The sequence below is a fragment of the Canis lupus genome, chromosome 25 (assembly GCF_011100685.1).
Source record: "Canis lupus familiaris isolate Mischka breed German Shepherd chromosome 25, alternate assembly UU_Cfam_GSD_1.0, whole genome shotgun sequence".
Lineage (NCBI taxonomy): Eukaryota > Metazoa > Chordata > Mammalia > Carnivora > Canidae > Canis > Canis lupus.
This window is the reverse complement of record NC_049246.1, coordinates 49,072,013-49,097,995: the sequence shown is the minus strand read 5'-3', so window position 1 is coordinate 49,097,995 and position 25,983 is coordinate 49,072,013. Positions and strand designations below refer to the sequence as shown.

Sequence of the window (25,983 nt, the reverse complement as noted above, 5' to 3'; positions counted from 1 at the left end):
CCTGGGTGGCTCAGTTGATTAAGCATCTTCCTTCTGCTCAGGTCATGATCCCAGGGTCCTGGGATCGAGCCCCACGTCGGGCTCCCTGCTCAGTAGGGTGCCTGCTTCTCCCTCTCCCACTCTCCCTGCTTGTGCTCTCTCCATCAAATAAATAAATAAAAATCTTTAAAAAAAAAAAAAAAGAGGCAAATTAATTCCAATATATATTTTTTAAGATCTTATTTACTTATTCATGAGAGACACAGAGAGAGAGGCAGAGACACAGGCAGAGGGAGAAGCAGGCTCCATGAAGGGAGCCTGATGTGGGACTCGATCCCAGGACCCCAGGATCACGCCCTGACCGAAGGCAGGTGCTAAACTGCTGAGCCACCCAGGCATCCCTATGTTCTTTTTCTTCTAAGTCTTTGAAATCCATGGCATGTTTTATACTCACCTCTCTGCTCAGTTTGGCCTGGCTGCTTTCCTTGTGCCCACACACCCAGGGTACAAGTAGGGTCCAGAGCTGTAGGTTTGAGGCTTCTTTTCATGTTTACTTTTCCTAGTTAACTAGGGAGACTGTCATAGGCCATTTTCCCCCCAAGAACCCAAGAGCAGTAATTTTTTTTGAGCCCTTGCATTATCCAGATCAATCTTGCCTTATTTCTACATATGTAATGCCAACCTAAGTAATAGAATCCCTGAGTCAACCTGCTTTTCCACAAATGCTATGATGCTGTGACTATCGTCCCCTCTTCTTTGGACATTTAGGGCCACAGAGCAAATCTAAAAGCAAATCTGACTTTGGTTCTTTTGAGAAGAACCTACTGTTTTTCACACCATGCTCTTTCCTGGGGCACGAAAGCCCCTTTGAGGGCAGGCCCACAGGGGGTGAGGTTCCTGCTGTGACAGGTGCCTTAAAAAAAAAAAAAAAATAGACTTTGTTTAACATCTCATGAAGCTAGGTCAGAAAGCTTATCATTCTTATCACACTTTACTTTGCAGTCTGTATTACTGTCCGGACTACAGTTTCCACGTTGGAGCAGAAAGCCACGTGGCTCCGCGTCGGGAGTCACGATGTGAGGGGCTAGAAGCACACCCACTGGTCAGCGTGGGGCTCAGCACAGCCACGGCACCTCCCCACTGGGCCCTGTTGTCCTCCAGAAGCATCGTGAGAACATCCACCCTCCAAGTGCAGGTGTGCTTATGTCACTCTGCCTCACATTGGACCATTTAGTCCTTTCCATCTCCCTCTGTCTCTTCTAACTTTTGTTCCATTTGCTGAAATTCATCTAGTCAACAAGTCAGCAATTTGTTCTCAAGTAGTCTGGGGGTGCAGGGACTTCCTTGTATTCCACTCCTAACTTTTCTGTAACCCGGACACAAGAAGTCCCTGGGACAGCACAGCCACCGCACAGCCGAGCTCATGGCCCCAGCCCCACTTGGCAGACGCTCACCAAAGGCTGGGTCACTACGGTTCCTGCTGCCACCCACACGATGGGCCATCGGGGAAGGGGTCCATCCCAGAACCAGATCCGCTCCCCCCGCTGGAGGCTGAACGCTGCACAGAGACCACAGCCAACAGGAGGCCAACAGCAGAGACCCCGCGAGGACGGGGCAACGTGCTGCATCTGAACCTTGAATCTCACGATCAGTCATCTCTGAAGTATCCAACAGTTCTCAAAAGTGCTCTTCACAACTCTGAATGTCTGACCTGCTTCTAAATCTGCTTTTCCTCAAGAGTTGCTTTTAAGGTTGTATAAAAACATTAACTGCATTTGGTTTGCTTGTTAGTATTACATTATTTTCTATCATTTTTCACTGCAAACGAACTCTTCACGGTACAATAAAGCTTTCATGAGCTACCTGGAATCTTAGTACCAAAAATATTAATATTTGGCAATTACTCTCGAGTTTCAAAATATAACAAATAAAACTTTTAGAATGAGTCTTGCTTGCAACATGAGAGTGTACACGGAAGAGCGTACTTCAGAGTATGTGTTCACATACGGTGTATTTACAATTTATAAATAACTTAATGTCTAAACTAAACACATTTCTATTTTATTTTAATATCTTTTTTTTTCTTGTAAAGGATATAAGAATAGTCTGTGAAGTTTAAAGCTTACGTATGGCAAGACCCCGAAGTAACGCTCAGACCTGGCCTCTCTGACACAGCTCTCCAAGGGGTTCCATCAGTTACTAAAGGGGTCCCGGCTGGTGGGGAGGGGTCTTCAGCCAGAAAGAAAGGTTTGGAGAATTCCGTCAGGAAACCTCGATAACGCACTACTATGAAAACTCGTACGTGCATCACTGCTACAGGTAGGAAACCAGAGTACTTTCATGCTGAGCATTTCAGTTTTTCGTCACTGTAGAAAGTCCCTTGAAACCCATCTCCTGCAGAAAAAGGACAAGGCTGTGTGACCGGCTGGCCCACGTCCGCTCCTCCTGAGTCTCTCCTCCTGCCCTCAAGCCCTGAGTTCAACTGCACCCAAGCAAGCCTGACTCAGCAGCCCAGCCCGTCCCTCCAGCGCCAGCACGCTCTGCTGGAAGCCGCTCTTGACATCAGAAGCAAACAGACAAGAACGAGAAAGAGAGCAACCAGGAAAATCAAATAATATATCTCAGCACAAATGGGTAGGTTTCAGAAAGGACAAAAATAACTAAGAAATAAGAAAAAAAGTTATCAAGAAATCAACTTGTTTAAAGAGAAGCCAAAGAAACATGGAACTTTAGGGTTAAAATAATCCTGGAAGCAACTGCTCCACCTAAAGCAGAGAGAACCCCACGTGTACCTGTGTCCCAACACACACCTGCGGTCCCCAAGCTGCCCGTGTGCCCAGGAGCCAGATGGGAGGTGGAACGCAGGCCTGGAGCGCGAGGCGGGGGTGACATTAAAGGCACAGGAACGCGGCCCGAGGGAGGAAAGCTGCCATGGCCCCCACACGGCGGTCACTGGTCACTGGCAGAACCACCAGGGCAAGCAGGACACCCGGCCAGCAACACCACTCTCAGGGGGGAAGGAAGCCAGACCTCACCTCCAGCTCACCCAGGCTCAGGGGTACACGTCTCCTCTCTAAGGTCCCTTCCCCCCGGACACACCTTCCTGACATCTCACCGGGTACTTCTGACCGTCTTCAGGCCTCTGCACACCAGTGAGAACAGTTCAGGGGGCCAGGGCATCATCAGTCGCGGGTGGCCACAGCTTCCAGAACTTGTGCTGAATCCCCATTGCTCCCTTACTGCTCCCTGCACAACCTGTGTTTGTGTCGCTGAGCTTCGCCCATCTGTTCCAAGCCCTGTGAGTCACTTGGTCCTGAATTCTAATCCTTATCAGCCACTTTTCATCCTGGGGCTGCTACTTCATCACTCCCTCCTCCCTCCTCTGTGCGCCACAGTGCCCCTGTGTCCACACCAGCACCTGCACCACTTAGCACCTGAATTTACAGCTAGACTCAGGCTGTCAAAAGTCAATCAAAGTAAAGATTTGTTTATGCAAAGCAAACAGGATATTGATCGGGCCAAACTGAGTAAACCTAGAAAAGCGATAAATATACAATACAAATGTTAAGCTGCTATTTTTTGGGGGCAAAATCTTTTGAGAGAGAGAGAGAGAGAGCATGCAAGGGGGAGGGTGGCAGAGGGAGAGAGAGAATCCCAAGCAGACTCCATGCTAGTAGGCATGGAGCTTGGCACTAAAAATAAAGTCTTTATTCATCATATTATCATTCACCGAGTAGACATACTAACCAGAAGGTGAGGACCATTCAGTTTGGAAATGTTTGTCAGACTAGAGCTGGTCACAGTTTTATAATCCAACTTTCTTAAGTCACGTAGACATTTTTCTTCAGGTACAGTATTTTGATATTTTATCCACATCAGGACCTTTGTTTATACAAAGAAGGCCTATTTACTCATAATTATCTTCACAAAGTTCATATACATGTGATGTCTTGATAGTTTCCATTTTCATGGTCTATAATATATCCATGCCATAGATCTGTAAATATTTTTAAGTGACATTGTTGATTATTTGCTGGCAGCAAGTTTATATCCAAAACCTAAAATCCCCCATGTGCATGTTGGAAGGCACTGCAATACTTGGGAACATAAAACAATCACCTTATTCCCTAGAATAAAGAACTCACTCTTGATGACTAAAGTCCATGTCGGCAGCTCCCCAGTTTGGCTGCTCAAGTCTCATCAGTGAAGAACATCTAGCATATGTCCCTTTTCTTTCTTTCACAGCAATTTAAATGCAAACAGTACTTCTAGCAAAAATAAAAAATTAAAATCCATCCAATAATACCAGGACCACAAACATCCAAACTAAAAATACTCTTCTTATCAGGTGCAGACTTGCAGTGAAGGAGGGATTCTGAGGCAGCTTTCTCGAAGAGGGTGCAAGGGTTTGTGATGAAACGGCACCACCTAGTGACCCAAGTAAGAAATAACCTAGCGATCTACTCAGATCACACAAGCAAGAGAATAAAATCGAAATCCCTGCCTTTCGTGTAAGAGTTGCTCTAACAATCGTTCACTATTTGTTACTGTAACTGAAATACACCATGTTCAGGGTAAGGTCATTTTACTCATCAAGAGTCATTTCAAGATACACATTCCCAAATACGTGCTCTTTCGGATGACGCTCCACAATCTCTACTGCCACCTGGTTGCCACAGGAGGCCCTTATCACAACCTTCACCGAGGGGGCAGTAAATACATGCATTCACGTCAAAGTAAACACAACGCCAAGTTCTCATCTGAAGACATGTACGGCCTCCAGAGGATGCAGTTTACATGACCAAGAAGGCAGAGAAAGTAAAATCACACAAACTTTAAATGAACTAAAAAGGAAACTCAGAGAAATACTTGACTTCAAAATAAAGAATTTCAATGAAAAGAGAAAGCATCTGCAATTTACACTCGATTAGAAAAGACACGACACGAAGAAGGCTAACGGAAGAGCAGGTAAGCGGGGACAGCAGATAAGGAATGAGAAGCCGTAGCCAGCACTTTGCAGTGAGAGAGCTGTCTCTGAAGTTGCTGCTATCATCTAAAGCATCTTCGTTTATAAAGTTCAAAAAGCAAGTACTTTTAAAGCAGAAGAAACGCTAATAAAACTGCTTTTTTGGTTGTTTTTCAACAACGTCTTCATAAATCTGAAAGAAATAAAATGCTGGCGTGAGCTAGTATCTTACTATTAACAAAGTTTATATTTCCTCTGGAAAAGACAGCAAGTCGGCCAGGATAATGAAGAAAATGCTCAAAGCAGTCCTGATGCGCATATTTATTTTGTAATGTATTATTCAAGTCCATCAGTACAGTAAGAAATAGCTTTCCTTCAAGCGCCACTCCAAAGGCAGGCCGCAGGGATGGCTCCACTGCAAGCTCATTATCTCTTCAGCACAGAAAACAGTGCTCCCTCCAAACAATGAGAAGCACCCAGACTAGAGGCACAACATGATTTACATGAAAAGCAGAGCAAACATCTACCATCTGAATTTTTAAGTGAGACAGAGGGAAGACAAGCAATTACTATCATGACGAGCACGTACAAGTCAATAATGACAACAGGCAGACGTGGCCTATGCGTTTTGAGCCGTCTTATCGTCGCCTCTCTGCAAAATCAACCAGGGGCACTGGAGTCTGGCCCCAAACACACAGAGCAGACACACTTTACAAACACTTGGAAACACTTATAAAAACTGACCTCAGACTAGGCCACAAGGAAAGGCTTAATTCCAAGTAATAGATATCATACAGACCATATTCTTTGAACATGAAATTAGAACTTGTCCACAAAAAGACTTTCTAAAAATCCTTATGTTTCAAAACTAAAGAACAGGATCCTTAGGAATTTTGAATATTAATATTTAATAAATTCAAATAAAGCATGCTTAAAGAAAAATGTATGGCCTTAGGGCACCTGGGTGGCTCAGTCAATTGAGCATCTGACTTTTGATTTCAGCTCAGCTCATGACCTCAGGGTCATGGGATCAAGACCTGTGTCGGGCTCCACTCAGCATGGAGTCAGCTTGGATTCTCTCTCTCTCCCTCCCTTCCTCTGTCCCTCCCCCTTGCTCAAGTGCATTCTCTCTAAAATTAATTTTAAAATTTTAAAAGAAATGAATAGCCCTAAGAATATTCATTTCAAATGGCAAAGACTAAAAATAAATGAACTAAGTATTTTACACAAGAGACTAAAAACGTAAATAACCAAAGAAATTAAAAGGAAAAATAAGAAGAGGAGAAATCAATGAAATGAAAACAGAAGTGAGTATCTGCAAAACCAGAAGCTGTCTTTGCTAGAGGGTGCATATTTCAATAGTTTCTTTTTTTTTTTTCAATAGTTTCTTTAAAGTCTCATCAAAGAAAAGAAAAGACAAAATTTTTGGAAGAAAAAGAAAACTATAGATATATTTTTTAAATCATAAAAGCATAGTTGAAACATCCTTATGCCATGACTTTGTAAAACATGAACAAAACAGTTCCCTGGAGAAAGGATGGGGAGGGCACGGCCCGGACATTGGTTTCTGCTCCCCCTCCCACAGCCAAGCTTCCTGCCCTGTGTGCAGCCCACATGTGGGAGATGTGCTGCTTCCAGAAACCCTCGGCCCCCAGCCAGGCAGCCAGCTTCCTCCGCTCACCCACGTGCCTTGCAAATATCATTTTCTGCACATGCCAGGCAGCGAGAAAATTTGGCAAACTCTAGTCTGTGTGGAACCCGATTGTTACCTAAGCAAACTGATGCCTGGAGTAAGGATTTCACTTCACTGTCCCTTATTGGCAAAGATCTGGCCAGTATCACCTAAGTGGAAGTAGTACGTACAACTTCCGAGAAATAGTCTAGAAGGAAAGAGGCATGTTCCTCTCTTTCTCTTCTTCCCCTTCCCTCCTTCCTGCTGGATGGACCTGGACAGCCTCCTTGGACCACGAGGTGCCCTAAGGCACAGGGTCACACATGGGCCACAACCACCTGCAGACTCTGAGTTGTGAGCTAAAGCACCTACCACCTCATTTAAGCCACTAATGCTGTAGATCTCTGAATTCCAAAAGAAATAGAAAAACGGAATATACCCATTCAAGAAACTGACTTGTAAAGCAAAGAGAAAGGATTAGCTCAAATGATCAGAAAAGCTAGTAACACGGAGACTTCAATACTAAGAAAAGAGCCAAGAGAAGGAATCAGCAGTCACGACCGAATCATAATCAGCCATTAAGGAAATGCATATTAAACACAAAGAATGTGACTGTTCCAAGCACTGATGCGGACAGGAAAAAACCGAAACTCTCACAGGCCGTGGTGAAAACATAAGTGGTACAACCACTTTGGAAAACACTGGGCAGTTTCTTGGAAAGATCAATATACGCTGACTATGTGAGCCAGCGGTCTTGCTCCTCGGTATTTACCCAAAGGAATCAAAGTGTTTGTCCACGTGGAACTCGTACGTGAATGTTCTCCACAGTTTTACCTGCAAGAGACCCAAACTAGAAATGACCCAAACACTCATGACCTGACAGATGGATACACACACTGTGGTGCATCCAGACAGTGCACTACCCAGCAATAAAAAGAAATGAACTGTTGATGCCTGCTGAAAAACAGATCTCAAAATAATTGTGATGACTGAAAGAAGCCAGGCCAAGCAGGAGCACATGCCCTCTGACTCCACTCAACTGCAGTTCTGGGAAACACCAACCACAGTGGCCAAATGCAGAGGAGCAGCTGCTGGGCCCTGGCGGGAGGTGGCTGGGAGGGACCCCATAGGCCTGCAGGGCATGGGCCACTGCAGGGTGGGGTGGGGAGGGGGATGCACAAGTTGACCATGCTGCCTGTGGACGGTGCACACGTGGAAGACTCTTGTTCCACTGGGACAGTACCTGGGGACAGCCACTTAGAGGACTAATTTGGCAGCACCTGGTGAAATCGAAGCTCTGTACGTGCTCTGGCACAGCAATTCTGAGCGTGGACACAGACTCTAAAGCAGGATCGCAAACTCCAGCCCCAGGCTGGGTCCTGTTGTTGTGAATAAAGCTTTACTGGAACACAGCCACACACATGGTTTACTGCTGTCTACACCAGGGCTGCTTTCAGGCTACATCAGCAGAGCTGAGAAGCTGCAACAGACTGTACGCGGCTCATCAGCCTAAAATATTTACTATCTGGCCCTTCTCAGAAAATGTTTGCCGACTGGTGCTCCGAGAGACACTGGCATCTGCATGCCAGGAGACACATGAAAGGAGTTCGTCAGAGTTTATAACTGTGGAAGGCTGACGAAACCTATGTCCACCATTAAAGGAATTAACGAACAAATACTGGAATACCAGTCATCAATTAAGACGACTGAACTAGACCCCCAGGTATCCACACAGGGAGGGTCTCAGAACTTAATGGTGCCCAAAGAAAGCAATCTGCGTCACATGCCAGCAACAGGGCAGCACTGAAAACTCACCCGAGCAGAGGCAGCTGCGTTTAAAGTATGGCTCACACCAAGTTCGTCCCTGTGGCTGCCCTACGGACAGTGGGGTTGGGGCAGAGGCAGAAAAAACATCAACTTTTCCTGTACGTTTCAATTGCTTTTATTTTAAAACTCTAAGCTCTTTTCAGAAGACCAATCAGTGAAATTTAAATCTGATGTTTATGAGCGTACTACGGAAAACAGAGCAGAGCAGCCTCCTTGTTCCCTGTCTGCAATACACATCACCCCGATTCTGAAGCACTTATTAGCTGTACTTTTCTAAAGCAGCAAATGTTCACCACTCAAGGACATTTTTCCCTTTTATCTTCTAAAGTCAAAGTATGTACTCTGAAATTTACTCTTCAGACGAAAGCCTAAAGCACAGACCTTGTGTGCATCGCATAGCAAACAGGGCTATAAAATTTAAACCAACTGAAGCTTCAAAGGTTGCCTACATTAACAGCCTGGAGGGACACACTCACGGTTTCCGACTGGGTCCCAGAAACACTGCCAGGGACACCAGGACAGCCCCTCGGGCCTGTGAAAAGGCCTATGACATGAAAATTTCACAGCACAGACAATGGACCACAGAAAGACCATTCTTCTTTCAGAGGAGCCAACGGTGCTGCCGTGGATAGAGCCCCGGGGAGCACTCTTCTCCTGGGACTGTTCCGGGGCCCCCCTGAGGTGGCTATCAACTGCAGAGTCCCCTCCCTGCTGTTTCAAGCCACATCGTCATTACAAACCCGGACATCTGAGGCAGAATTATCTGTGCATGTGTGTAAAACTTCCTGGAATTGTTGGCTGCTGCTGAAACTATCCAAGAAACATCTTTCTGTTACAAAACCAGTAAGTGAAGATACATTCTTATTTTTTAAAGTGACTATAACAGAAACGTAGCTGTGACATTTGAGGCCTACTATGTGGCTGGCAAGTATTTGCCCCAGGGTCATATGCTCAGGGGCGGTGGCTGGCCAGGAGCTGCGGGTCCCAACAAACAACATCCCACAGCTGCAAGAAAGACAGCTGGCAGGCCAGGGATAAGCAGCACCTGGATTTAAAAGCCAGACTTGAAAACTCCCTGGTCTCTTAGTGTGGAGGCAGCCAGGGCCAGGCGGCCAGCCTCCCGACTCTGCAAGCAGGGAGAGGGACTGGACGAGGCAGGAAGGGGACAGCCACGGGATCAGAGCAGAACAGGCCCTTGGCCTTGATTCCTGAGCCCCCACCCAGGACACGCCAGAGGAGCCCAGAATTTTCTATCCTCCCAACCAAGGAGGAGGTGGAGCGGGGAGCTTTAAAGTGTGTCAGCGGACTCTGCTGATGAGCACATTTGCAGGCATCACTTCTTACCTTCTCTCCAGGTCTGGGTGACCGCTGTAACTTCTCATAATCTTTCTTGGTCTCCAGAATTTTTTTCACAAGTCCTCCTGTTGAGAATCAGTGATTTTATGTTATTCTCTAAAGAGCTCTTCTATTCTAAATGGGCAGAGGGGAGGCAAGAACACTAGTTTCTTGTTTTTCCTCTTTCTATCTATATTCTACATGGCTTCAAATCATCTTTATTTGCTTGGAGTCTACAATAGTCTAATACAGCTGGTGGTAGAAATTAACTATAAAACTTCAGAGTGAAAAAAAAAAAAACTTCAGAGTGTTTCAAAGAAATCAGCTCCTCAAAGGTAAAAAAAAAAAAAAAAAAACATTGGAAACAGAAAAGAATTATGAGGACACGTAGATGGACATTCAAACATATAGCCACCTTGCCACAAACAGGTGTGCCAACTCTGAGCTGTTTCTAAGCACAAATACTCCTTTTATATTAGTTCAAGAGCCTTCAACTTCCTTTAAAAAAAAAAAAAATTGCCCATGGGGGTAAATATCATACAAAACATTTTCTTTAGAATACTGTCTCATGCAAATGCACATCCATATGAAATTGGCTGCATACGCCCCGAAGCACCCGGATGGCAGAGGAGGGCTCAGCTGTGAGCAGCAGTGAGGATGACTTGTCTGCGCTGCTCGGGGACGAACGCCAACACACGATGCCAAGTCACAACAGCAAGACAGAGACACGCAGATACTGCTAAATGCACACACACACTCCAGGCACATGTACTAACTTACAGTTTTTTAAATCAAAGTATAAGCCATATGTCTTACCATTACCTACAGGGAGAGGGCAGGTGGAGGCCCCAATCTCAGAATATACATTGTTTGGTACATTTCACCTCAGAAATGTATTATTTTACATAAATAAAATCAGATTTTTCAATGCCTAAAAATTGAAACCAAAATGAAACTAATACACCTAATAATATCAAACTGGCAAGCACAGCCTAACAAAGAATTGCTTTGTAACTTTGCAACAGAGTGGTTGGCTGTCCATCCCTGATGGGACATAACCTGAGAACAGACAGACCTGACCTCCCAAGAAACACCCGATAGTGTTTTCAGTCATTGTTGTTGCTAGTGACCGGTGGTGGTGGTCTAAAGATGCCGTGTGCATGCCATAGGGTAAGGCAAACAGATGGCGACGTTGGGAGCCAGGATTTGGGGCATGAGATAGACACGTACGTATAATATCAAAAATTTAGGAAAGACTCTAGTATAGTAAAGCTGCGTTGGAAATACCAGTATGAACTTGGATATATTTTCTCATTAGAAAAAAAAAGGCAAGAAAACCCCTGAAAACAATGACCAACCCAGAAGCAACACGCAGCCAGGCTCCTTGGGGAAATGGAGGGTTCCAGCTATGGGGCAGGAAATACACAAAATGAGCCTGAAACATCTGGTCGTCTCAGAAAACAAGGAAGCTGCAAAGTCTCCTGGGATGTGTCAAAAGCCCCCAAAAACCACTCAAACAGGCTCCCTCGGTTACATATTGGACAATCTGAACATCAGTGAGAAAGGATTTGGCTTGAAGTGAGGCACATCAAATGTGCTAAAGGAAAACCCAGGACTTCATACAGGTAGGAGAGGTATCTACAGCCATCACCCCACAAGCCCTCCCTAGTCAGCTTGGACGGTGCCAGGACACAAACTCACTGGGAGGAAAACCCTCTCCCTAGGGGCTGCGCTTTGGGGCAGAGGTGGGGGAGGAAGCTCTGCACCACGGTGTCCTCCAGCTAAACCTCAAGGAAGGGAGGGTAGGACGAGAACGTGACCCTTAATGATCCAGGCTAACGTCACGAACAGACGTCAGGAAGAACCAACACCACTGACCAGCATTCCTGCCCCAAACCTGCATCTCTTCAAGTCTCTGGAACCAAGTTACAAGAATGGAAGAACACGTGAAGAACCTTATCACGGGCATGTAATAAGTAACAGTCAACTGTGGGAAACCCTGAAGGACAACCAGCCAGCTTCGTCAACAAATATGTTACAAGGGAAAGGCAGAGGGACGGCGATAGACAGGCTGAGAGGCTAAGAGATCAATCAACTCCAATGCAGTGACCTTATCTGGATTCTGACTCAAACCAGGAAAAAAAAAATTATAAAACTGGAAAAACTGTGATGATATTAGGGAATTGTTTTGTTTTTTAATATACCACACAGAATTGTGGTTATGTTTTGGAGAACCCTTATCTTTTAGAGATACACGTGACAAGTTAACCAAAGAAAACGGTCTTCTCTAGAACTTGAGAACAGTTAGGGGAGCAGGGGTCTGCAGCAGAAGGAGGCTTAGAGAAAACATGAGCCCATCACTGCTGAAGCCGTGACCTGTATAAGGGGGTTCGTCAGACTACTCTCTGCTTCTGCAAATGTTTGAAATCAAAGAAGATCCTTGGGAAGGGAACAAATAATGCCATAAATATTGTCAATTTGGGAATGACCCTAGAGGTCTAACCTCTAATGTAACTGCACACCATGTCAGAGGCTGCTGACAGCAAGCTACAGGGTCCCGGCGCCCAGCACCCATTGTCTCCCGGACCAAAAGCCACCAAGCGAGGAGGCGCCCACCCATGCCGCAGTGACCAGTTCGTGCTCTTCAGACCTGACCAACACCTTCCGCACCACACCTGCCAGGCCCAGCACTCACCGTGCTTCTCCTCGTCCTCTACGTCCACCGCGGGCACCTGGACAGGAGAGCAAGGAGGAAAAAGCTGATTCTTGAAATCCTGTTTCCATAGGGTCTCCTCAAAGCAATGACAAAATTAAGGCAGGCAGAAATCTAACTGAATTTTTAGAGGCACGTTTTGTCTCCATCAACTTAAACGCTGGCATATGAGCTCCAGTGTCATCCAAGTACAATGACAAAAACCGACACTCGCGTTGCCTCACCATTTCAAGTTCTGACATCTCAGGGAGCGGGGGGGCAGCTTCCACCACAAACTGATCGTCTTCCTCATTGTCAGAGTTCTGCGTGTCCACAATCACGCTGGCGACGATTTTACCACTCCCTGTCCTAAAAAGAGGAGTGTTGTTGGTTGCACGTCTGCATCAATCCCATGCATCCTGGGCCCCATGAGAGGAGTTTAGCCACCACCTACCTCTAGAACATCACAAAATATGGGGGGAAGCTGAGTGAAGGCCAGCAGGCCTGCGTCCTGGTGTGTCCTGCCCTCTGTGCTGCCCGCCCTCCTCCCTCTGCCCCTCCCCTGGCCGCACTCTCTGGACACCAGCTCCACCTGCAGCCCCTCACCTGGAGGGCCCTATTCTTCCGAGTGGCAAACACTGGGGCAGGGTGGCGATGTGGCCCCAGACAGCGGCCTCCTCCTGGCCACCACTCCCTGCCTAGAACCTCCTCTCCACCAAGTCCTACCCCTCCCACTACCTACTGTGTCACTGCTTGGCTTCCCTCGGCAACACAACCTGAGTCCACGTCCATACCCGTCTCCAATTCCTGCCTCCTGCTCTATCTGAAACCACTCTGGTCCAGCGTGGTTTGTCTATTTTTTTGTTTTGATTTTTCATACTTCCCTCTAAAGATCACACTTCACCCACAGGTACACCTGTAACACTCAGAGAACCCTGTCTGCGGCCTGCTTTTATATCATTTATGACTTTCTGACCTTTCGTTTTACAAGGTTGTGCAATTTAGCCTTAAATATTTGTTTTCCTCTTTTTTCCCCTCATTGTTTCTAGCTTAGAAACCACCCCCCCCACCTCCTCTCAAAGAATAATTTCCCCACGTGCTGTAAAGCTTTAGCTGCATGTGCATGGGCACGTTCTTCTCTTCAGCTAACTGAAGTATGTGGTAGTTGTGTGGCCTGGGTCAGGGCCTGACCCGGCTTCCCTACCCCCGTCAGCTGGCAGTGGCACTGCCTCTGGCCCCCACCCTCTGCCCCTCCACCCTCCACCCAGCACAGCCCCCCAAAGCGGCCTCACCTGTCAGGCGTCAGAGCTTCCACGCTATCTTGGCGCTTCACCCGGGGAGGTGCTGGTCTCGCACTCCCGGGCCGAGGTATTCTTCTAAACCCAAATATGGAAAAACCAAAAAGAGGATATGACACCCTTGCACATTTCAAACAGGATAACAGAAAACCCAGGTCAATGTTAGCACTAACTTCCTACCAGCCATCGACATGCTAGTCAGGACACAGTCTGCAGAATGTTAAGAACATCCCACTAATGTGAAAGTTTAAAAGTATCCATCTTTTAGGGCACCTGGGTGGCTCAGTGATGGAGCGTCTGCCTTTGGCTCAGGTTATAATCCCAGGGTCCTGGGATTGAGTCCTGCATCAGGATCCCCACAGGGAACCTCCCTCTCCCTCTCCCTCTGTGTCTCTGTCTTTCTCTCTGTCTCTCATGAATAAATAAAATCTTTAAAAAAGAAAGTATCTATCTTTTAATCTTATGTTTTCATTAATTTTAAGGCCCAGAAAGTAATTATGTAAATCTTGGTAATCAAAACATAATTTACCATAATTACGAATTTCCCTAAATCTTTAAACTGGCCTATGTGTAGTAACTTGTACCCAGTATAGGAAAACTAAATAAATGGTACCAGCAATTCCTCATAATTAAGCTCAAGCACTGTTTACAAACCGCAGAAGGTGTAGAGAGAAGCGTGGGGGTGGAGGTGGGGGTAGGGGTGGGGGTGGGGGTGGGTGGCTGCCTGGGTGTCGGATTGGAGCCAGCACACCTGATGTTGGCTGGAAGCTCGCTCGGCAGCTCAGAACTCTCTGACACCTCAGACTTCTCCGGGCCAGGAGGTCCAACTTCTCCTTCTGAACCATGACAATCCAGTCAGCAATTCACAAAGGAAGAAACACAAACAGGTAATAAGTGTTTGAAAGGACAGCACTCAAATAATCGCAAATATAAACGAGCTTTATTCATCTATCATTTTCATGAAGATAAAGCAGACATTTCATATCTAGATTTGGTGAAGATCTGGGGAGATGGGTGCACTCAGACCCCGGAAAACACACTGGTTCAATTTCTTAGGAAAGAGAATTCAAAAGGTAGGTTGATCCAGTCAAGGAATTTAACTTAAGGGAGATACAACCTGAGAGGGATGGACACCGTGTGATCCTACGACCGGCCACCTTTTGTATTAGTGGCGGATGCTGGGCCACCCCAGCAAACCGCGGCAGTCCCTTGCCAGACCCACCGTTCTAACACATAACCGAGTGCAGTAACGGGTCTAGTAACACACACAACGGGGGCTCTGGAAGGACATTCATTTATGTTAGAAGCAGTGCTTTTCTTTCCTACTTCATATTTTTCTGCATTTAAAAACTGTGCTACTTTGGGTATGTACCAAATTATTTTTATGATCTGAATACGGCTTTCTTCATTTTAAAAAAAATGACTTAATCAGTAAGTGCAAACCCTAACTATTAAAGCAATCCAATTTGCTCCCCCATTTTCAGTAAAAGGGCTTTGTATTTTAGAAAACAGAATAAATAGGACTTTGAATTTAGGAATAAATTTTTTACTCTGGAAATAATCGTGAAATACATTCCCCTGGAGCATAAGACAAGTAAATTAAATCTTAAAGTGGTACAGTTATGTTTCCTTAAATTACTTTCACTGTGTATAACAAATCTGGGAGTACATGTTGGTATCTACACACACAATCTATACCAATACACTCAGTTCAGGTCATTGCTCACCTGCATCACTAGGGGAGTCTCCTATTAAAAAAAAAAAAAAAAAAAAAAAAAAGCACGTGAGAAAACCGACTTTTATGTTGGTAAAGCTCAGTGTATTAGCTAGCAGGACCAGGGGAAAACACACTCTGAGCAATGTGGCCATCTGCCAGGGACACGGCCCCGTCCCCACAGCCATGCCCACTGTCCCACTGTCCCACTGCCATTACTTTATTTTCAAAGATCGAAAGACAAAGAACCAAGAAAACTATGAATTTTAAAATGCTATTAATGAAAGGAGGCAACAGGGGCATGAGGAGAGCAGAGCGTATCACAGACAAATGAGAGAGATCAGAGATCAAGCAACAGCAGATACGCAGGGGAGCACGGGTCACGACAGGGTGACCACGACCAGGGCCCTCCATCCCTGGCTCATCAGCAAAGGTCCTTCCATCAGCCCCTTAATAAGAGGACATCTCTCCAGCTCCCCACGGACCTACCTTCTTCTTGAAAGGCTCCTTTTGGGGGACAAATGGGACCTACGTGGCCACAAGAAAGTGAGCACAGGAGGGAGAGGGGGACTCAAAGTCACAAGAGGATACTGTCCATGTGACACACTTAAAATGCATGACCACATCTGCAGAAGCGCCAACACTGCTCGGGTCCGGGTCAGAGCCAAGGACACCCGAGGAGAGCTCCCCCCACGACTGCAGCCGCACCTCCACACAGGGACCTTTCACATGCACTAGGGCCAGGCCCGGGGTCACCCTGAGGCCACACATGCCCACGCAGGAGGAGTGTACTCCCCAGACACCTCTGTCTGTCTGCTGAGGCAGACTTCAGAGCTCTGTCACTGGTCAAAGTGACCTATAGAAGGTGGCTCTGGGGACAAGGGGGGCCAGGCATATGGGGCAACGGGAACCACAAGGCCCTACAGGACCTACGTGTATGGAACACAGGAGCCTCCCAGAGTCCAGTGCTCACAGGGCCTGAGGAAGCGTGTGTGGTGCTTAGGAGGGGCCCAGGAATCACGTTTCCAGACCATGCCCCTAGAAGGACAGGGTGACAGCAATGGGGGACTCGGCTCGGGCTCCTCCCTGGGACGGGGCTGCACCGGGACCAGAGCAGGTAGCTGCAGACCCTCTCCTCGACACCACGCCACCTGGACTGCACTTGGAAGAGCCCAGCACATGACAGTCACTGTGCAGCCAGGGGCCCTAGACTCCAGACCCCTGAGCGCTCTTCAAATCTCACACCATTGGTGTTGGGGACAGACTGGGGGGTCACATGCAGCTGCTGGATCTCAGGGCCGATACCCAGGCAGAGACTGCGCACAGCAGCTTCCCCCTTCACAGACGGGGCCCCTCACCCCTCGGCCAGGGCTCCTGCCTCACAGACCCTCGGGTCTCCCCTGCACCCTTCAGCAGCTCGGCCTCTTTCCCAAAGAGGCGCACAGGCCCTCTCTCCCTGGCCCCGGCGGCCACACTCCCGGCCGCTCACACGCCGCCCCTGGCGCAGACCTTGCCTGGAGCACCCGGAGCCTGCCCGCCCCCACCGCGCACTGCAGCGCGGGCTGCTCTCTCCTGGCTCGGCTTGAGCTCCACGGGCTGGCACGGCTTGAGCTCCACGGGCTGGCACGGCTTGAGCTCCACGGGCTGGCTCGGCTTGAGCTCCACGGGCTGGCACGGCTTGAGCTCCACGGGCTGGCTCGGCTTGAGCTCCACGGGCTGGCACAGCTCCCCCCCGGGGCCTAGGCCCCTCCAGGCTGGCTCTGCTCGCGGGGCACCCACGGCCCCACCGGCCCCGCCAGGCCCCCTCCCAGGCGCGCCGGGCTCCAGGCCGACACCCTGAGGCCCAGGTCGTTCGCCGCCCTTTAGATGCTGGGACAGATTACGCCAGAGGCCGACTCTTCACGGAGGCCCAACTTAACGCGCCCAGAGAACATTAGAGACAGAGGCACCAGGTCAGGAGGCGCTTCGAGCTGCTCCCCAGTCCGCTTGGACGCGACGCGGGCCCGGGACTCCCCGCGGCGGCTCCGACGCTCGCTCGCAGTCATTCCGACCCTGGGCCCGCCGCGTCCCCTGCGAGAGCACGCGGGGGACCGGGGACCGGAGAGGCCGGTGCCCCCACGCGAGGCCCAGCGTGCCCTGCCCGAGCTGCCCTCCAGGCCCCGGGGGGCCCGGGGAGTCCCCTGCCAGGAAAGGAGGGCAGGAGGGCGTCCTTCTTACCTTTCTGCTTCACTGCTGGCTCTGGCTCAAGGCTCTGGCGCCACAGACCAGCTGAATTATCATCTGAAACACTAGCTGCGGAAGTATTAGCTTCCTTGGTTCCTGACACAAAACAGTTCAGAAGGAGTCATCACGGCGCGCCCACGGGCTGGTCCTCTGCGGCTTCATTAACTGAGAGCACCTCGTCATCGCTCATCGCTCATCGGTGCCTCCCCACACCCGCACCGCGGCTTCCGGGGCGACCACAGGCAGCTTTGGGGCACTTACACCAAGAATGTAAGGGATCGGGAGACGGACGAGGCCCGCTCAGCCCAGGAGGAGGCTGGGGCCCCCACGGCCACAGCAAACTGGCCCCTCCACCCCCATTTCCAGAACCTTCCTGACACTGCGTCTCCACCCGCCTCCCCCCTGCAGCCAGGCCCGGCTGAGAAGCTGCAGATAGGTGGCAATTTCAGCAAAGCAGAATGAAAAGAAAAATACTTCTGGCATAGTCCACAGTCCTAGACATACAGAAAGCTTCCAAACCCTGGTGGAGCTACTGACCAATGTGCCAATGTCTATAAAAATAGAAAAAAAATATCAAATACCTAAGAAATAAAACATTTTTATATTGAAAACAAAAGGGGGCAGGGAGGTGTGGTAGGAACAGATTTTATGTGGCAGGACCCAGGTAGAAAACTAACCGAAACTAACCCATCACTAAAGGACCCCCACTCTCTAAAATGAAACGAGGAGGCAAAAATAAAATTAGAAAAATGTTCTCTTCCCTGAAACACAATCTTAAAATTTCTTAAAAGTATTCAAATAGTTCATTTCAGAATCAGCCTTCAATTAACTATCAAAGAACTGATTCCATGTAAAGAACTACATACAGCAAATGACATAATTTTCTAAGGAATTTTTTTTCAATCTACAAAAATGATAATTTAAACAGTTGGATTCAAGTAATTATTCACGATCTATAAGGTAGCCAAAGAATATGAAATACTAAATTGTAAAACAAATTTAAAAATAAACATAAGCCAGGCAGCTATAGATCGATTTTAAAAGAAAGTACATAAGAATTTTACATTATTACATTTATTTCAAAGTGTCAAAAATTTCCTACACTGTTCAAAACGCATAAGCACAATAAGTAACTTCCAAATGCAACACCTTCTGTCCAAAGCTCAAGGGGACCCTGCACCACTTCATCTCTTCAAAAGCCTAGTGGCATTCTTTTTTCTTTCTTTTTTTTTTTTTTTGAGACACCTATGATAGTTCCTCTAACACATCTTTCCTAATATTCTTAAGTAAATTTTACTGAAACTCTGATATACATAGAGAAACACAGTAATAACACCACAATCAATTTTTTTTTTAACCACAATCAATTCTTAATCACAGAAGGCAGACGACCTAGTCTGCCAAATAACAGCTTTAAAAATAATAAATAATGTACCCGTCATAAATAAAAATTATTATGAACTGGCCAAAAATCTGTTGTCTGAATTACCTGGCAATGAATGAACGTCGAAGGTAAAGATGTGGGCCTTGGTGTCCTGATTTCCTAAGTTCTGGTGCCCCCAAGCACCGTATCCTGAGGAAGCTCCTGGCCTCTTCTGAGCCAGTTTGCCCCAACTTACGGCACTTGGGTAACGAGACTGTGGTGCACAGAGCAGGGGGTGCTGTGCCAGGCCAAGTCCCCATCTGTTACCATCCCTGACACTCATCAGAGGTACAGCCCACAACGCGTCTGCAAGAAGCTTCCCACTACGCCAGAGTTCTGTAGAAAGTTTAGTGGCACGGAGTTGCCAGCTACATCCAAGCATAAATATGACCAAATAACCAGGGTTTAAGAGGAGGGGCCCTGCCTGGCCCAGTGTCAGTCTTAGCATCCCGTCATGGGATGCAGAGGCACTACGTGTATCCACATAGGACACAAGATAAAGGCACAAGTTCACTACACACAGGTCAGATGCGAAGCAAGATGTTTGACCCAAAGCTAATGAGGCCTTTAGATCAAACAGAATATTGGGGTAAGGGGGTGGGGGGAAGGAATGTCACAAGTTAAGTGACACCACAAGGAAATGAGACAAATCCAGAGGGTGGAACATTCTGCAGGACAAGCAACCTCCTCTCTTCCAAAGCCAGTGTGCTGGACTAAAAGGGCAAGGCAGGGGTGCAAGGCGGAGGAGCTGTTATTTGAGATTCGAATCATTTAAAAAGACAAAAAGATTAAAAAACATATAGTGTGTTCATCTCAATGGAATCCTGGTTTTTTAAAAAATAACACTTTGAGACACTAAGAATACAGCCTGGGGACCAGTACTCCTGCTAGATACAACAATAACGTTGTGGCCGTGTCTAAGCATGTCTTTCTTGTTGTTTTTTGTTTTTATTTTTGTTTTTTTGTTTTGTTTTGGTTTTGGTTTTAACTTTTTGAGCTGCATGCTGAAGTATTTAAAGTGTTAGGATGTTTTTAATATACTTTGAAATCATTCATAAAAATACATTGCTGTAGATGAAGCACATTATTATAACCATGGAATCTGTGTAAGAGGTAGAAGGCTGTTCATCATTCTTCCTACTTCTCTACGTTTTTCGTAATAAAAAAAGCAATAAAATGAAATGACATGAGTGATGGAGCCCAAGCAAGCCGGAGACACAGGGATGGCATATGTTCCAGGAGAACCTGGGCTGTCAAACAACTATAACCACGAGGAGGCTCATGCAGTGGGCATTTCGACATGGAGCAGGGAGGAACTGGTTTGTGCTTGAGAAAGAAATGGATAATCTCCTTATTGAGTTCTTCAGTGAGCCCAAAGGAACAAAATGGTAGAGCAAAGTGGATGAACGCTCCATGACACACCTGCAAAGCGGGCAGGGGCAGGCCAGGGCCCGGGGCCACCTGCCACAGCAGGTGTGGCTTACGTGCAGCAGCTCACAGTGAAGGGCAGTCGCGAGGAAAGCCTCACTGACCAGACCCAGCAGCACCGCATCTGGAAATCACACTCCGTGAGATGAGAAAACCAGCAGCTATGACAACTGCTGACAAACCCTGAATCTCAAAAGTCAAAGGACTGGCAAAGCAAGATGACATCCGTGACTGGCGTGATGGTGAAGACGGGGACCCAGGGCACATGCAGCAGCAGGTTTCAAGGGGAGGCGGGTCGGGGGACGGGACCACCCAGGGACAGGGAGCAGGACTCCACCCTTGCCACCAGGTGGCACTAGGCTCCGTTCTAACGTCTGCAAAGCTCTCCACTGAGAACCACCTGCCCCTTGCAGGCTTCCCCGCAGCCTGAACACTGAGCCGTACGCAGGATCTACAGAGTGAGGATACGTGTCTGAATGACTCTATTTATTTTAAATCCATGTTACCATCTCAGGATGAGATGCCTCTCACCCTGACTTGGGGCTCGCAGTCACTGAAGTGGTATCCATAAAGCAGAGCCAGCAGGGCAACTCATGTCACAAGCTGGCCACGGACGGACAGATCTCACTGAGTCTCAAGGCAGGTATTTTCAGACCCAATTACCTGTGGGGTACCTGTGGCTCTTGGAACGTACCCATGAAGCTTGCTCAAGGCCGAGAGGTAGGCAAGTGGCAGGAACGGGCCTTCCTGCTGGGCTGGGAGGCGGGCGCAACCAGGCCCCTCTCCTGCCCTTCTGTGGCCCCTCTCCAGCCCCTCTCCTGCCCCTCTGCGGCCCCTCCCCTGGTCCTCTGTGGCCCCTCTCCTGCCCCTCTGCAGCCCCTCTCCTGCCCCTCTGTGGCCCCTCTCCAGCCTCTCTGTGGCCCCTCTCCTGCCCCTCTGCGGCCCCTTTCCTGCCCCTCTGCGGCCCCTCCCCTGGTCCTCTGTGGCCCCTCTGTGGTCCCTCTGCAGCCCCTTTGCGGCCCCTCTCCTGCCCCTCTGCGGCCCCTCTCCTGCCCCTCTGTGGCCCCTCTCCAGCCTCTCTGTGGCCCCTCTGCAGCAGTACAGGGACTGCCTGGTGCTTCCTACTCGGACTCCCACAGGAACGAAACACAGGATGTGGGTGAGCCATGCCACACCTGCTGGCTGTGAAGCGTTCCTCAATGACAACTCCTGCTCCCGTTCAGCACCTTCCAGTGGGGCCCCCCCACACCGCTGAGGAACTAGATCAATCTCCTGAGCCTGACCTACTTGGTGGATGATCAGCGAGGACCACCTTTCTGGCTGCGCCCCTGCTGAGCCAAGGATGCAGCCCAGCAGCCCGCCTGCAACACAGTGCTCTCAGGAGCTCAACTTCTTAAAGGGAAAGCACAGGCACAGAAAGATGCACTAACCATTATTAGCCACAGGCACAGAATTTTTGAAAATCAAAGAGATACAGGTTCAGCCTAGACAAGTTTTTATCTTTTCCCGGGGTCAAGATTTACACTATACTTTCCCCTAAATATCACTCCAGATTTTTAATATTTCTGAAGAATTTAGTTTAACGTCACAAATGGCAAATACTGATATTCATCAAGGATCACGCCTTTTGAAATCCCGAACTCTCACATCTAATTGCTCCAGGGCAAGAGGGTGAGGACACATGTACACACATCACACTGCCCACCTCAGTGTAAGAGGGGAAGCCACAGGCAACGACTTCCCAAAAGCACCACAGCCAAGGACCTTCAAATCTGTATTATAAAGCATTTTCTTAATACGACACAGCAGAGCAGGATGGGAGAGCTGAACAACAATCCCTCTACCTGACCACCCACATCACTTTGCAAAATTCCAACAGCAAGATAAAGCACCTGGATCGAGATGCAAATATAAGTTCACATAAAAAGGCATGTAAAAGTTAACTAAAATTGAGTTAATATTATCTTATAATTCATCAAATTAAAGCAAGTAGAATATCAGGTCATTTCCGATCTTCACTATATCAAGGTCAGAATAAAAAATAAAACTATGCTGAGAGGTAAATACTTCGTATCAAAGTGGTGAGGAAGGTAGACTAAAGAATATGTTTTTCTTACCGATTTCTGAAGACATAGTTTCCTGATCTGCTTCATTATTTAATCCAGACACTATGGGATCTAAAATTTTAGCTGAAATTATTATCTTCCTTTCTTCCTGACATAAAATAGTTAGCAACAGATTAAAACATTGCTGAGGTTTTTCTGTGCGGTGCTCGGGCCGGGACCCACAGGGGTTTACGCCAGGCTCACACGAACTCACCCCCTCCAGGGTTGCAGGACGCCCCCTGCCGCCACTCCCCCTACCCGCCCCCCACGTGCTGGACCACCCCTCCCTGTGGGTCCTGGTGGGCTCTGGAGCTCGCTCTCTTGATCCCCACGCTCCCCTATGCTAATCTCACGTGGGTCTCCACGGGATGGCAGGAAAGAGCACCACGCGAAACCCCCGACTTCTCTGACTTTACCTTCAGTCACCCGGGCCCCCTGAGCTGCAGGCCTACAGCCCCACCGCTGTCCTGACACACCGCCAGGCTGCATGGCAGGCACCTCAAACTTGATGTGTTGAAAACAGAATTCCTGGCACTGCCACACATCCCACCAACTAGCTTCTCCCACAGCCTTCCCGCTTCAGCAACAGCACCATGTGGGTGCCCAGAGCCCTCCCCACCGACCTTCTCCCTGTGCCCTCTCCGGTTAACAAGTGCCACCCAGTCAGCCCGCAGACCTGTCATCCCTTCCACCCAACACATCCTACACCCAATCTGTCCTCGTCAGGGACACTCACTCAGGTCCCTGGCCGGCAGTCTTCCCTGGACACCTACCTGCTGTCTGGCCTCTATACTTGCCTCTCTCCACTTTGAAAAGGAGATGCTTCTAAAACCGAAGTCCCATCAGGCCTCTGTCCTGCCTAACGCCTGCCACGGACTTCTACTCACACTCACTGTAAAGCGCTCGGCCCAACACCTCGGGCCTGCCTCTGCGTGCAGTCTCTTCTAACCCCTCGCCTCCCGCCCGGCCTCACAGTCGAGCTCCCGCCACTCAAACAAGCAAAGCCTGTCCCCAGCACAGGGCCCAGCGTATCCTCTGCCTATCCCTGGACACCAGCATGTCCTCCTCCACCCTCGTCAACTCTGCCCAGACGTCCCCTCCTCAGAGCCTCTCTGCCTACACACCCACCCCTACCGTGCCCACCTCTCTCGGCTACATTTGTCCTCAGAAGACTCACCACTACCATGAATGTGTACACCCTGTGTTCTCTCCATTATCTGCCTGCCCCTCCACAGTATACGCCCCAGAGGGCAGGGACTCTGTAAACTTCTACAGAACAAAGAAAGGAAGACTCAAGTGGACAATCCCAGCCCGTGACTGATTCATGGTAGGAACGCCACGGTGGTTGGGGGGGGGGGCCCGCAGCTCAGTGGGCAAGGCTTACACGCGCTTCTGCCCCACTCCACTCTGGGGCCCGGGCCCCGGGTCCAGCAGGGCCCCACCCACAGGGTCCCACCGGCTTGGTGGTCAAAGGGTCCGATTCCCCAGCATGCACAGCCTCCACTAGGGCCTGCTTCATCTTACCGAGCTGTTTCACGGCATGCTCCTTCTTAGCTTTACTGTAGGAAGAGTTATGTTCAAGGGAAAGACTATTTTCACTGGTTCTAGAGTCCCTTCTTCCTGATACAAAATTGTATAATGAAAGTACGTATTAAACTTAATCGTAATGCTGCATAGTATATTCACTATAGTGTATTATTCTGCTATAACATGCTACTTAACAATAAGCAAAAATTATCATATTCTTATGAAAAAAATTTTTTTTTTTGTATTCTATAGAGATTCTAGAATAGCTTTAAAATTCTAAATAAAAAAATAAAATAAAATTCTAAATATGTTTGGGATGCCTGGGTGGCTCAGTGGTTGAGCATCGGCCTTTGGCTCTGGGCGTTGAGTCCCACGTCAGGCTCCCTGCATGGAGCCTGCTTCTCCATCTGCCTGTGTCTCTGCCTTTCTCTCTGTCTCTCATGAATAAATAAATAAAATCTTTAAAAAAATTCTAAATATGTTTAACAAGCATGACACCCCACACTCCAATAAATGCTAGGCTTATTCTCTCAAGCAGAACATAGAGGTCTTATGCCTCCGATACCTCCTGGATGCTGGACATTTACCCAAATGCGACCCATTTAAGTGAGGAGGAATATCAGGGTGAGGATGCACAGTGAAGTTCACGCCCAGCTAGCAGACAGGGAAGGAAAGAGTCCATCAGCCTGTTGACATCTCAGTAAAGCTTAGTATCATAAAACCTGCATATCTCTGGTGATCATATCTCTTAGAGAGCACCAGTAAACTCAGATGCACATGCACCGAGTTATTAGAAAAGGAGACAATAACAACTGTCAGCTTAAACAAAAAAAAAAACACAATTCCACACAAGAACTAAGGGCTAAGACTGAACATGAGGCCAGGTTTGCGGTGCAGGTACCACAGTCCATGACACTTCTATACTCCAACGATCATCACTAGGAAACAGGGAGGGGAAAGAAGATGCCATTTCTAAACCAACTAAAAACAAGCTATCATAAGCTGTGGCTAACAGACATAGCCCAGCACATGCACACATATCCTTTGGGGAGAAGGGAGGGACACCCACACTAACTTGGAATCAGAAGCATCCAATCTTCCCCAAATCACAAAAGCGTAAGTTTAACACAAGTCCAACTCAATCCTGATCAATTAATTAGTTCTGTTTGTGGGAGGCAAGATTCTTGACTCAATGGTTTTAAAATAATCTGTAAAGATAAGCACATGAAATGGCTTAAAATTAGTAATTCTGGAACACCTGGTGAGTTACTCTGGAAAAAATAACCTCACTTCACAACAGGAATTAAAATAAGAAATAACTAAATAGATTATATATGAAAATGCATGACAAAATACAAATCTTCATCTCCCAAATCTCTGGACAAACTACCAAAGAAAAAAAAAAAAAAGGCTGGTTGCTTCCAGCGCACAAAAATTAAACACTCAGGCAAGTCAGGAACTAAACATAATGAGTAGAAATAAACTGGAAAACAAACACTTACTTAAAAATTGGCAGATGTCCTGAGTGTATAGCGAGCGTGTGTAAATTAGGGACAACACTGCAACTGCCATCAGAGCGATGCGGAATCCCCGCCAAGAACAGACGAGCCCAAGAAGTCAACAAAATCACTAACACACACAAAAACGTGCAATTTCACTAGCAATTAAAAAGAGAGAGCGCTGTTCATTTTTCAGCTCCCCAAATCAGCAAGCCTTGGGAACCCCGGAGGAGGCGGAGGGCAGGGGTACAGTGTACCCTGCAGTCACACCCGCAAACGGCCCTGCCCTCTGCGC

At 47.9% G+C, this 25,983-nt stretch overlaps 1 protein-coding gene across 14 annotated transcripts in view; it reads right to left on the bottom strand.

Moving 5' to 3' along the window:
* The window catches only part of TRAF3IP1 (TRAF3 interacting protein 1), a 57,324-nt gene that overhangs the window by 19,197 nt on the left and 12,144 nt on the right, over positions 1-25,983 (bottom strand). The window contains exons 8-18 of one of the 14 annotated variants that reach the window (XR_005378915.1): positions 24,187-24,282; positions 22,675-22,734; positions 17,701-17,802; positions 15,497-15,517; positions 14,521-14,605; positions 13,764-13,847; positions 12,717-12,840; positions 12,475-12,511; positions 9,789-9,865; positions 8,433-8,492; positions 3,727-3,976 (exon numbers count right to left, since the gene is read on the bottom strand). Coding sequence is in view for 12 of the 14 variants with exons in the window: in XM_038574356.1 (XP_038430284.1) it covers positions 8,433-8,492; positions 9,789-9,865; positions 12,475-12,511; positions 12,717-12,840; positions 13,764-13,847; positions 14,521-14,605; positions 15,497-15,517; positions 17,701-17,802; positions 22,675-22,734; positions 24,187-24,282 (746 nt within the window). In the remaining 2 variants the exon portion in view is untranslated. The remainder of the gene's footprint in view (positions 1-3,726; positions 3,977-8,432; positions 8,493-9,788; positions 9,866-12,474; positions 12,512-12,716; positions 12,841-13,763; positions 13,848-14,520; positions 14,606-15,496; positions 15,518-17,700; positions 17,803-22,674; positions 22,735-24,186; positions 24,283-25,983) is intronic. The other 13 variants (XR_005378916.1, XM_038574356.1, XM_038574357.1 and 10 more) reach the window with 13 other exon arrangements.